General features: G+C 39.8%; 1 protein-coding gene across 13 annotated transcripts in view; it reads left to right on the plus strand.

The window, feature by feature from the left end:
• The window catches only part of PLCB4 (phospholipase C beta 4), a 419,941-nt gene that overhangs the window by 318,432 nt on the left and 87,692 nt on the right, over positions 1–13,817 (plus strand). For all 13 annotated transcript variants that reach the window (XM_040447668.1, XM_040447674.1, XM_040447664.1 and 10 more), the window contains 4 exons: positions 3,742–3,850; positions 8,656–8,866; positions 10,299–10,392; positions 13,307–13,386. In XM_040447668.1, coding sequence (XP_040303602.1) covers positions 3,742–3,850; positions 8,656–8,866; positions 10,299–10,392; positions 13,307–13,386 — 494 coding nt within the window. The remainder of the gene's footprint in view (positions 1–3,741; positions 3,851–8,655; positions 8,867–10,298; positions 10,393–13,306; positions 13,387–13,817) is intronic.

Here is a 13,817-nt window from a genome sequence, read left to right on the forward strand (position 1 = left end):
CTCTTGGTCCCATCAGTGGACCAAGAGAAACTTTTCCCATTTTTTGAAAATAATAAACCAGAGTCTGGGAGAGCTGGTAGAAGAATAAACCACTGTGAGCTGCCATTTGGTTAGATACTGCTCCCAGCTCAGGTCTCTATCTGTGGTGGGGCTGATTCATGTCCCTGAGCTTCATTTAATTTCACCTCTCTTTGCCTGTTTCCAATAAGAAGCTAAATTGATTTCAGTTATCTTCATTATCTCACAAAGATGATAACTGAGAGGGCAGGGCTACAGAATTGGGAGATGCATGGAGGGCTGGAGAGAATAGATCAAAATGAGGAAAAGAGAAAAAAAGTCTTAGATGACAGTAATAATCCAGAATTAGCTTTATTGTTGCTAGTGATCTGCACCCCTTCCCCCCCCCCCCACCTCACACCCATTATATGATTGCCTTAGGGCTAAACCTACCTGTTTCTTTGTTTGTTTGTTTTTATTTTGCAGTTGAAAGAATATAGGAAAGGGCATGAGATCTCTTTCCATTGACAATATCTTTATTCTTGAATACATAGACACAGAAAGAGAAGGAGGTATTTCTTAGTCTTATGGGTAAGCCTACCCTTGCAAATTATTCCTTCATCTTCTTTATATCTCTTCTGAATATTTGTTGTCAACATCCATCTCTCCCAATTCTGTTGGGATAAAGCCAATGGATGCCTTTTCTCAATAAGAGTAAAGACGTAATAATTGAGTAATGATCACTGTCTCCCCATTCACATGAGCACAGTTCTGTGATCTATTTTCAGAAGCTGTTGACATCACTTAACAAAGCTCTGGATGTCCAGGGGTGAATGTCCTAGGTACACTGCTTCCCCTGAATCCCCACTGAAAACAGATGATCCCTCAGAGTTGTGAAGCATTTTCCACACTGTGCTTATGTCCATGTGGAACTCTTCTGCAACCTTATTACTCTGAGGTCACCTGGAAATTATCTTTTCCCTCTTTGTGTTTTCATATAAAAATTATAGTTTTGTGACTCTAATGCAAATCTTATTATTTGCTTCCTTGTCTCGGATTATCCAGATTCCACCGTGCTTCCTTTTTGAAACATGAAAATTTTAGTGAAGCAGACAGTTACGTTATCTGGTGGAGCAGATGCAAAGACAAAGGCAGTTTCATACTGTCTGCTTTTAATGCTTATTTCCTGCAAATTTACAATTAGGGGCTTGTGACACAGCCGTTTTAGGGCTTGGTTTTCCTAGCTTTTGCTTCTGACAGGCAGGATGTTCTAGTGGATATCATGCTTTGGCAATAAATTTTAAGACGGTTTAATAAGAAGGACATCTCAAACATTTAGCATTCTATCCTTGCAGGACTTAGGTGTTTTTTTTTTTGGGGGGGGGTATTGTTGTTGTTTTACTCTTCTGCAAATATGTTAAAATGCATACTTTTATACATTAGAACAGTGTTTCTTAAACTTGAACACGTCAAAATCACCTGGAAAGCTCATTAAAACACAGATTCACAGGTTCCACCCCAGAGAATCAGATCTGGTAGGTCTTCGGTGGGGGCTGAGAGTCTGCATTTTAACTCCCAGGTGCAGGAGATGCCACTGCTGCTGCCATCAACAGATCACACTACAAGTATTAGTCACACAGGGCTCATGTGCACATACACGCATATAAAAAGTACAGAGGAGCATCTGGGTTTCCTCTCCTTTCCCTAACTTAATCTCTTCTCTCCCCTCCAGCTTACTCTGTTCTTTCTCTCACTTTTTTAATTCATATGGATTTGCCCCATCATCTCCATGAGTCCAGAATTCCTACCAACGAGCACATCTTTAAACCAAAAGCTTACTTTGAACAAAGAGAAATCCAGTGGCCAACCATGAGCATAACTGCAATGGAGTCTAAAAAGGACCTTTACCTCCACATCCATCTTCTTCCGTGCTGTTATTTACAGGGACGGGAGAAGAAATGTGCCTAGAAAGAGCTTTTTGTTCGTTCGTTTTTTTGTTTGTTTTGAAAACAATGCATTCTCACCAGAGGGGTGGTGCTTGTCATCTCCTTGAATAGTGGGCTCCAGAGTTGCATGATGCCCATCCGTTTCATAAATAAGATTGTAGCATGCCTTCACATGCCTGGCATTCCACAGTCCACCTCTTAGTTTCTCTCTGCATACCCCATGAGTTTTGTTTCTTATGGTTTCAAGGCCTGTTGTTACTATAACAGTTTCTGCTCTAGCACATGCATGGATGTGAGCTGTTATGAGCCGTAATTTCTTAGATTACAACAGAAGCATGCTTCATTGGGATAAACTGACCAAAAGATAACAATTCCTTTTGAGTTAACACTCTTAACTGGGTGAAGAGGTGGGAGGACCAGAATAGGCTAGGCCACAAGTGCTTGAAGAAATTACATCACACGTGTTCCGTTGGCCAACAGCATTCATTCTGTGTTGCCCACTTTTTCAAACGTTCATTTCAAAACAAATGGGGAAGGGAAATCCATATGAACTTTGAACAATTGTTTCTTAAATACTTCTCAGTACTGTTTCTCAACGTCTGTGCATATATTTGGGTAAAGAATTATTGTCAAGGTTCTACCTGTTGACCAGGTTTCTTTCCTCACATCTGCTTATCTGCCATTATTTCCACTGAAATTATATATTTGACATATGGCCAGGGTCACAGCGTTTGGTTCTCTGATCCACGGTGAACGATAAGGAAGTTTAATGGACACACTGTCTCCAGATATAGGCCCGCAGACGCAAATACAAAAGATTGTAGCCGAGTCAGTAAATTGGACTTTTTTCACCACTGCTGTGAAAATTTGGATGTCAGAACTCCAGAAATAGTATAGCTCCTGGTGCCCCATGTACTACCATGAGCATCCAGTGTTGCTTTGAAAAGCATGGTATTACCAGCATCCTCATTGCCTTAATCATTCATGGACTGCCCCCCGCCCCATCCCCAGAGAGTTTTTTCAGAGCAAACAGAGTTCTAGTTCATAGTGAAAAAGACTTTATGAACTACTGATATTCAAATACAGATTTTCCATATTGTCGATAATGTATACATATCCTTGTGCTGATTGTCATCATTATTATAATTGGTTCGATTTGATAAATATTTACTCAAGAAAATGAAGTCTGCAGACTGCCCAAGAAATCTTTTGTTTATATAAAAAATATATATATAATGAAAATGAAATACTAACCTTAGGGATTTTAACCTTATGGGTTTTTTTAGCCTTAAGGTTTTTTTTTTTTTTTTTTTCTTTTTGTTACTGTTGCTATTGTTTTTCTTTTTTAGGCACTTAAATTAGTGTGTTAGCTATTTGAGTTATTTGGGGTTTTTTTTTTGTTTTTGTTTTTTGTTTGTTTTTGCTTTTGTTTTTGCTTCCCCACCCAAAGATTTTTTTATCTCACTTTTTGTAGATATGCCAAATTTTTTATCTGTGGTATGGAAACTAGAAGACCATACAACTGACATGAACACCATTTTATGTATCCTTTAGCTTTTGAAGGGAAAAAAAAAAGTATGTTCTATATTCTCTCTCTAGTTCAGTGAGGGAAACCAACAAAGCACTCCCAAATTTGGACTTTTTTGAAATATATTTTAGGGACAGTGAAATCCTATCTTTGTTAACTATAAATGTGATATTCTAAATATATCTTATTTTAGAAATTCTGTCCTTTAGTGATGTGTCATGCCCAAGGGTGAGAAATGTCAACCTAAATGGAGTTACTTTCTCATCGTAGCATCAGCGAGACCCTCGACTGAATGAAATTTTGTTCCCATTTTATGATGCTAAAAGGGCAATGCAGATCATCGAGATGTATGAGCCTGATGAAGATTTGAAGAAAAAAGGTAACACAAGTAAAAGAAGAGAATTTTCTTTATTAAAGAAAAGTAAGAATATATGCAACTTTAAACATTCTTGGATTTTTAGTTAGACATATCTTTAAATGTTTTGGAGCTCCCTAGAGCCAAGGATTCTTAACAGACTGATTTTATTTTTTTCCTGTTCTGAGTCAGTATAAATTTTACCTTACATCGGAATTTGCTCCTGTTGCCTGAGTTATAATGTTAAATTCACTGTATTAAACACATTATAGTGATGTTCTCCCAGTGTACTCTCTTGTTTTCGATCTTTAGTATTGCATAATGCTTAAAATGCAGTAATGCCCATCCAGTCTCTGTTTGCAATCCTGGAAAGAATTTCACTTCCTATAAAATTTATCCCTCCTGTTTTTCCTTTTTTGTTTTGCCAAGCCAAGTAAATTTTAATACATGATTTGGTGAGCCTTCTCATCATTAGGCTTCTGGTAGAGAAGACAAATGCAACTGATATGAAATTAAATAGTCAGAAATTAATTTAGCAAATTATTGGGGTTTCTGAACGTTTGCCTCCTCTAGTGAAACATTGGAAACAGTGTGCTGTCCATTCCAATATTTGACAAAGAAAAGGCATGGACAGGAAATTTAAGATCCATCTCATAGCAGTGGGAAGCACCCTCCAAGGACGGGAGAGATGATGCTAATTTAACTGGACAGGAAATCCTGAGACAAGAGATGCCTGAGCTAGAGCCTCAGCTTTGTGTCCCAGTAAAGAGTTGAAAAGAGATTCAGATTCAAGTTCTTTCCCTCCCATGTGCCCATGAGTATCATGGCCTCCATTAGTTCTTTTTTTTCTTTGTATCTCAGTGAATGTGACTGAAAGGTTTGTATATTCTCTGGACCCACATAAAACCTGTGGATACCCTTGCTGGCCCACCACACCCCGTTGCCCACCCTGGATATTTTTCCAAGTCAATAGAGTTTTCCCTTGATTGAAGATGTACACTTAAACTTTCTGCTAAGGCCCCAAATACCTACTTTCAGCAAGAGTGCTTCGTTACTTACCTCTCTGACAGTTTTCTGAGTATTATCATTTCTGCTATATCACATGGAATTAAAGTAAAATGAGGGGTGCCTTGATAGAAAATACAGCCCTTGCAATTTTGATTTGATTCTTGTTACCCTGTCACTATGTGACCTTGAGCAAGGGACTATATTCCTGGGTCTCAGCTTCTCTGCTTGTAACTTGTCAGGGTTCATTCAGTCATTCAACTAGTATTTAGCCCCTCTGCCTTCATTTCTTAAAGTGTATAGAGGGCTGACTGGGTGCCAAGCACTGTGCCAGATGTTGAGGATTCAAAAGTAAGTAAGGCAGTTGTGGTCTGTTGAAGGACAAGGCCCAGCAGTTCCTTGGCAGTGTGATAAATGTTATGCTAGAGATGTGTCTTTCATTATTTCTAAAGTCCTAGAAGTCCATGAAATTACATTGACACATCTAAAACTCATTGCTTCATCATTTCACAAATGACAGAATCTAAGTTTAAAGTCTGTCATTATCAAGTATGATTGAGAATGTGGTGCACAAGGCATTCTTAGATATAAACTTCTGGGAGGAATGTAAATTGGTCCAAATAACCAGCTAGAATAATACTTTGGCAATAATTGTAAAATAGAAGATAGGCTACTCCTCCCTCCCAGCCTTTCCACCTCCAGGTATGTACAATAGAGAATCACCCATATCTTTCCCAGCCCTGGATGTCAGAGGAAGTGCACTCATCCAGGCCAATAGCTTACGTTTCTTGTACACACATAGCTTTCAAATTCTCCACTCATAACCTCTGACTTCAGCTACAGACCTATGATGGAAATCTCCATTCAGATACCAAATGGGCCTTTCAAATGTATATGTACAATGTGTTTTGATTCTCCCTGACCAAAGACCTGTTCCTTTCTCAGCCTGGAAAATGGTACCATTATTCACCCAAATCTTCAACCCCAAATTCGTGGAATCTTACTTGACTTTTTTCTTTCACATCACTTCTGATCCATCAGCAAAACCTACAAGATCTAGCCTCAAAATAAGTCCTGAATAAATCACTTCTCACCATCTCTGCCTTCATCAGAGTATCCAAGCCTACATCATGTCCTCTTAGACAATGCCAGTTGACTTTTAACTAGTCTTCTTTCTACTCAGTGGCATAGAGTTTATGCTCCACACAGCAGCCAGACTAAACCTTTAAAAACTCAATCCAGGGGTGCCTGGGTGGCGCAGTCGGTTAAGCGTCGGAGTTCAGCCAGGTCACGATCTCACGATCCATGAGTTCGAGCCCCGCGTCAGGCTCTGGGCTGATGGCTCAGAGCCTGGAGCCTGTTTCCGATTCTGTGTCTCCCTCTCTCTCTGCCCCTCCCCCGTTCATGCTCTGTCTCTCTCTGTCCCAAAAATAAATAAAAAACGTTGAAAAAAAAATTAAAAACTCAATCCAATCACATTATTCCATTCTTCAGAACCTGCCAAAGGCTTCCCAACACAGTAAAATCCAAAGTACTTAGCAAAGGGGCACCTGGGTGGCTCAGTCGGTTAAGTGTCTGCTTCGGCTCAGATCATGATCTCCTGGTTCACGGGTTCAAGCCCCGCATCGGGGCTGTGCTTAACACAGCTGTGTTTGCCACAGCTGTGTCAGCTGTGCTGACAGCTCAGAGCCTGGAGCCTACTTCAGATTCTGTCTCACTCTCTCTAACCCTTCCCCTGCTCACACTCTCTCTCTTTCTCTCAAAAATAAATAAACATTAAAAAAAAATTCAAAGTACTTAGCAAAGACTTAAGTCCAACCAATGTAGCTTTTGGCTTCCTCTCCAGCCTCGTTCCCAGCTACCTGTCCCCTCAGTCACACACTCCTACATCAAGGTCTTTGCATTTGCTGATCCTTCTACCTGGGATAGCATTCCCCAAGATGTGCATGTGGCTTGCTCCCTATCTGTGAATGTGACCTCACAAGGGCTTTTGCTAGCCATGTATCTAATAGAGCATCCTGGTCACTCTTTATCACCTTCATTCCCTGCTTTCTGTTTCCTTCTAACACTTGCATAACATTATATTATACTTATACTTATTTGTTAATTTATTTCCCATAATATGTTTCATGAAGGCAGGACTTGTCTGTTCCTCCCATCACTGTCTCAGTGCCTTAAAAAGTATTTGCTCTTAGGGGGCACCTGGGTGGCTCAGTCGGTTAAGCCTCCGACTTTGGCTCAGGTCGTGATCTTCCTGTTCGTGAGTTCAAGCCCTGCGTCGGGCTCTGTGCTGACAGTTCAAAAAAGTACTTGCTCTTAGAACAGCTGTGTGCCCAAGGAGGGCTGCACAAATTTTTATTGTAGTATGTTTTTATAGTTAGAAATTACCTAAATATCCATCAACAGAATAATGGACAATGAACTAGTATATTCATACACGGACCTACCATGCGTTACACGTGCCCACCACAACGTACTACTACTATACACACTACTGTGTTATTCAGGGAAAAACAAAGCCTCAAGAGCTGAATAAGTTCAAGAAAATATAAAAAGAGCAAGTTGCATATGCAAATAATAAAATGTCTTTTATATAAGTTTTTAAATATTCACAGCTATCCATTGTTAGAATAAATGCATATGTAGTAAAGTTACAAAGCCATTTTAAGAATGTTAAATACAAAAAGGAAGTGGTTGTCTGCAAGGGAGCAGAAAGAGGGACTGGAATGGAGAACAGGGACACAGGGTGCTGCAAAGGCATCTGTAATTATATATTCCTCTGAGAAACGTAAAGCAAGTAAGGTAAAATGTTACAAAGCTGTGGTGTAAGGGTCCATAGTTATTTATTATTTAATACATTATTATTATGTTCTTTTTTGCAAGCCTGAAATCAGTTCATAATTTGCAAATGCTTAGCTATAAACAAAAAGCTGAGGCAGTTGATGGTTGACAGGGTAAGAGATGGAGAGAGTTTTGTTTTGTTTTGTTTTTTAAGTTTATTTGAGAGAGAGAGAGTGTGTGTGCACACATGCATGGGCCCAAGTGAGGGAGGGGCAGAGAGAATCCCAAGCAACCTCCATGCTGTCTGTGCAGAGCCCAATGCGAGGCTTGAACTCAAAAACTCCAAGATCATGAAGTCGGACGCTTAATGGACTGAGCCACCCAGGCACCCTGTGATGCAGAAATATAAATTGCTTCTCCTGAGAAGACCACAGGGACCTGCCCTATATCAGAAAAGTGTGACTGAAATGAACAATGGGGCTCTTGGGGCAATATTTCAATGCCTACTGCGTACTCTTCTCATCAGTCCCACACCCTATTTTGTAGGAGAAATGAATTGTTTAAACCCAGAGAGGCCATTAATTTCATCTCCAGTCCAGTGAGAACAGTAGTGCCCTACAGTTGTATATTTTCTACTTCTTTAGGAGCCCCTCTTGTAGGTATTCTCATTTACCATTCAGGACAATCCTGGAAAGCAGGTGTGGTCAGTATTTATGCCCATTTGACAGAAGAGGAGGTTGAGACCCAGGAACATAAGGCGTGCATGATAGAAGCAGAACTGATAAAGGTCCCCTTGACCCCTGGTCGCCACACCTGGAGCTGTGCTTCTGTGCTTAGGGAACCGTGTGCTTCTGCCGTCATACCTACAAAAGCCACCTGCCTGTGGAATGCATTAGGTTCCTTGTAGTGTGCAGCTTTGTTCAAGTTCTGAAGGATGAAGGTCCTTGGGGAAGAGACTAAGAAGAAGTTTTTACTCCTGTTCAAGCTGTCTCAACTCTGTATTTCAGAGCCATATGTCTACTAACTCTTGTTTTTTCCCCTAGGCCTCATATCAAGCGATGGGTTTTGCAGATATCTGATGTCAGATGAAAATGCCCCTGTCTTCCTGGATCGTTTAGAACTTTACCAAGAAATGGACCATCCTCTGGCCCACTACTTCATCAGTTCTTCCCATAACACCTATCTCACTGGCCGACAGTTTGGTGGAAAGTCTTCCGTAGAAATGTACAGACAGGTTCTCCTGGCTGGTTGCAGGTCAGAACCTCAGGACGCCTCTTTTTTTTTTTTTTTTTTTTTTTTTTAATATGATGGCTTTCCATTTAATTTCTTTTTTTCTAAAAAATAGGAAGTATTGTTCAGCGTGAAAATTTCGGACATTTTTCCTTTTCTTTAATAGATTACGTTGGTCATGTAACCTTGAAAAAGAACAGATAATCTCTGTTCCAGAAAGCTCTGGAATTCTCCTATGGGCCAAAAGATATTTTTTACTATAAATTTTTAAATATCCCCCCCTCAAGGGGCACCTGGGTGACTCAGTCAGTTGAGCGTCTGACTCTTGACTTCAGCTCAGGTCATGATCCCAGGGTAATGGGATCAAGTCCTGTGTCAGGCTCTCCACTGAGCATGGAGTCTGCTTAAGACTCTGTCTACATCTTTGGTTCCCTCTCCCTCTGCTCCTCTCCCCAACTTGTGCACTCTCTCTCTCAAAGTAAATAAATAAATAAATAAATATCCCCCTCAAAATTGAAGGAAAAAAAAAACCTATTTTAAGAAGTCATGCTAAGTTTCTTATGGCCAGAAGCAGTAGCAGATTTAGCTTTACTTAATGTTAAAAGTTCTAAAATGCCATTCTCTGAGAATATTATTGAAAATGGTTTTCCCTTTTATAGAAATTGGCAAATATTTGAGGTTTAAAATACGGCAATAATGCTGAAGGTGAAAAATAAGAAGCGCAGTTACATTATAATTTTTTTTTGGTTATCAATAGCTAGTACTTTATTTTTCATGACAGTTTTTTGTGTTTGGAAATATTCTACAAGAAATTACCTACATCACCACTTCTATCTCTGAATACCTGACAAAACATTTTCTTTCATGGCCAAAGCAGTATCATTTCATCTAACAAAATTTTAAAAATTATTTTTTCACATCATTTAAAACCTAGCCTATACTCAGATGTCCCCAGCTGTTCCCAACTGTCCTTTGTTGTAGCTTTGTCACAACTGGAATTTCATTCCCCCACTGATTGTTGTATCTCAAGTTTGTCTTAATCTCTGACAGTCCCTTTTAAATGACACCAACTCAGTACAGAATACAATGTGATTTTAACCCAAAAACTCCGTGAAATAATCATATTATTTCATTCCATTTTCTACTTACATATTTTTTAAGTTTATTATTTTGAGAGAGAAAGAGAGCATGCAAGCAGGGGAAGAGCAGAAAGAGAGAGAATCCCAAGCAGGCTCATTCTGTCAGTGCAGAGCCTGATGTGGGGCTGAACCCATGAACCAGGAGATCATGACCTAGGCTGAAATCAAGAGTTAGATGCTTAACTGACTGAGCTATCCAGGTGCCCTCCATTTTCTACTTATATAAGAAAACAACTTATTTTGATGTCTGTTCTTTCAGTTTGCACACATTGTTTTATGGTAAGGGTTCAATATTGTAATTTCACTCTGTTGCCCAGGTGTGTTGAACTTGACTGTTGGGATGGAAAAGGTGAAGACCAGGAACCAATAATAACTCATGGAAAAGCAATGTGTACGGATATCCTTTTTAAGGTAAGTTTTAAAATCACATAGCTGTAGTCTTTTCCAGATTATTGTAGAAATAGATGAAGTGGAGAACACAAATTATTCATTTTCTGAAGCATTTTACTTTCATATTCCTTTCCTCTGGTTTTGAAGAGAAAGTCAAGAAGAAATGCTTTCTCTACTTAATAACACCATGAGGGTCCTACATAATGAGTTTTCTCTGCCAGCATCCCCCTGATTCTAATTACTTTAAAAAGTCTTTCATTTTCTTTTCTGTTTTCTTGCTTACTTTGCATTATTTCTGAAGGACTTAAAATTGGCATAAAAACTAAATAGAATACAGAAAATAAAATAGATTCTAAATAGTGCCTATAAGAGTAAGAAAGTAAATGAGGTTAGAGTTTATGAATGCTCAATAATAAGTCTTATAAACTGCCAAACCATACCACAAATGGGCCCCAAACTTTCTAGAATTCAGTGCAAGGAGACAAACATAATTCACAAGATTCAGAAAATAGAAACAGGGCTGTTGGTCCAAAGAAGTTGTTCCCAGTCCTGATGCCAGAGAGAAGACTTTTCCCCATGGGCCCTCAAAGAGGAGAATCTACAGTTACATAAACAGGCATTTCAGTATTGGCCTTCTGGTGATTTCTCTGTACAGTTTGGAGGTTGGTTTCTTAGAATGCTCCTTAATGTGCTCCATTGATAGCCTGCCAAAGGACAAGTTAAAAAAATGAAATTCCATAGTTGGCCAGTGCTGTGGTTGGCCAATATTCAGGTACATCCATCTCTGTCAGTTTGGTGTAATTTGGAATAGTTATTTCAACATCTGCAGCATTGGTTCTCAACTCTGCTTACGTATGGAAAATCACCAGAGGTATTTATAAAAACAGATGCCTAGTCCCTATACCCATAACTTGATGCACACCATTTCTCTTAGTCAGATGCTGGTGAATTTTGAGCAGCAGTGAATTCAAGATTATGCTCCGTGAGAAGGAATTACACTCCCTGAGAAGTACCAAGGGTATAATCAAGTGGGAAGCCATGAGTTTGCACAGCCAACCAAATTGGGAAGGGTTGATGTCTTCTTTAGAGATTTAAGGAGCCCAATAAGGAAGCTTAGCTAAAAAGAAGGCTATTTCCTTTCAGTTTGGAGGTGAGCAAAGGAGAACCCGTGAAAAGAGCCAAAATTCTCCTCAAGGAGTAATTCTTGCTCAGCTCAAATGGACAATCAAGGTCATAGACATTTTTACCAGGAAGAGACTTTAAGCAAGAATAATTAATGAGCCACCTTAGCCATAAGTGATGAGGTTTTGGAGTGGTGGTGGGATTCAGAGCCAATAGCCAAGAAAGAATTCTTGAGACATCTTGGGTGCAAAAAAGGTGATTTTATTCAAGTACATGAACAGTACCCATGGGCAGAAAGAGCTGCCCCCTGGACCATGAAGAGAGAGCGATTACATACTTGGAAGTTGGGGGGAGGTAAAATTAAGGGGAAGATTCCAAAGGATTTTCATTTGCTAAAGAAGACTCATGGGATACTGGAGGCCTAGCTATTGTCAAGCTAAGGTTGTTTTCCCTCTAGCAAAGCATTAACATTAGGACAGTAGGGAGTTCCTGGAGAACTGTTACACTCGCCTGCCTCAAGTATTTGTCAATGGGCTGCAGGTATTAAGGAAACGTAACTTTATATGCCATTTCCTCCTGCCTTTGTTTCCCACATCAGTAAGAATGCTCACTAAAATACTCCCTGGTTTATCTAACCTAAGGCATTATTGTTTCAACTGGACTTCTGGAGATTACTGTTGTAAAATATTTTCTCATTTAACTGAATGATGCGATTTTCCCTGTGGTTAACTACAAGCCAGTTAGAATGTGGGGAGTTTTACCAAGTATGATGTTCTGGTTGTAGAAACATTAGTTTGAGGGGCGCCTGGGTGGCTCAGTTGGTTAAGTGTCCAACTTCGGCTCAGGTCGTGATCTCGCGGTCCGTGAGTTCGAGCCCCGCATCGGGCTCTGTGCTGACAGCTCAGAGCCTGGTGCCTGTTTCTGATTCTGTGTCTCCCTCTCTCTGACCCTCCCCTGTTCATGCTTTGTCTCTCTCTGTCTCAAAAATAAATAAACATTAAAAAAAATTTTTTTTTAAAAGAAACATTAGTTTGAAACCATGCTTTCTAAAGCCGAGAGCAAGGCCAGCCATCTGTGGGAAGGACATGCTCAGCACATTGAAAGGTTATTTCAAATGACCAAGCTTCTAGTTCAGGGAGGGACATCTAGAACACCTGTTTTACCTCACATGTTGCTTGACCATGGAGAACCCCCACTTCCTGGTCACCTACCCCTCCAACCACTTTCATCAGGCTAATAGGAAACAGGGGATGTTGTAAATATCACATCAGTTCACAGGAATCTTCATCAAATTAATGAAATGTAGCCAAGAACAGACTCCCAAACACAGAAGAAAGCCAATAAAAGCCTCTGTTAATCCTTAGGTTATCACCAATACATTTCTTGTCTAGGTGGGAGAGGTGAAAGAGTGGTCTGCTGTGAAAATCGCTGTACCAAAACCTCACCTGCCCTTCAGCAAGAAAGGGAAACTCTGAACCTGTCTTGCCAGATTATCAAGCAAGAAGCCAGCATGTGATTTAGATGAAATTTCTTGTTCGTTACTAGCCCCATAATTTTAGCAAAGTCAGAGAGAGCTTTGGGGGGCGGGGGGAGGGAAGGGTCATTAACCATAAACTGGTCCCTGGGCTCTAACGAACCACAAGGGGACTCAACGTGTGAAAGTAGCAAGATGAATGGGTTCTCCAGGTCTTATTGCCAGAATTGACTTTCTGAAAAGCTCAAATTAATGGTCTCTGAATGGTTTCAGGTGCCTTAATTGTGTTGTTGTTGTTGTTGTTTGCTCCTCTCTCATTTACACTTTTTATCTTTAAAGGATGTTATTCAAGCCATCAAGGAAACTGCGTTTGTCACATCCGAATATCCTGTAATTCTCTCCTTTGAAAATCACTGCAGGTATAAGGGTGCAATCTCCTCTAAGTATCTACTACCCATTCCCCACTCCTGCTCTACATCTTTTTAAATGCTGTACAGTTTTGTGAAATAGGACACTTGATCTTATGCAAAAAAGAAAGAGGAAAAAAACAAAAGGTCAGAGATCTGGACACCTTGTTCAAGGTTCCATTGAGTTGGAAGATTTGGCAGTGTACTTGATCTCAGACTTCATGAACTTGAAAGCCATTTTTTATTCTGTGTACCAGCTCTTATTTGGGGAGGCAAAATCTACTTGTTAAACTATACCAGTTAAAGTTCGTGGTATATAACAGAGCATCTTCCTTAGCCGTAGGAAGACAAGCATGCACTTTGCAGAGTGGGAGTTTTTAATCATCTAGGAATGGATGTCTCTTATTCTTGTACTGTTAATGGATGTTTGAATTTACGAATGC

The sequence above is a fragment of the Herpailurus yagouaroundi genome, unplaced genomic scaffold, assembly GCF_014898765.1.
Source record: "Herpailurus yagouaroundi ecotype Mexico unplaced genomic scaffold, PumYag 196, whole genome shotgun sequence".
Taxonomy (NCBI): Eukaryota; Metazoa; Chordata; class Mammalia; order Carnivora; family Felidae; genus Herpailurus; species Herpailurus yagouaroundi.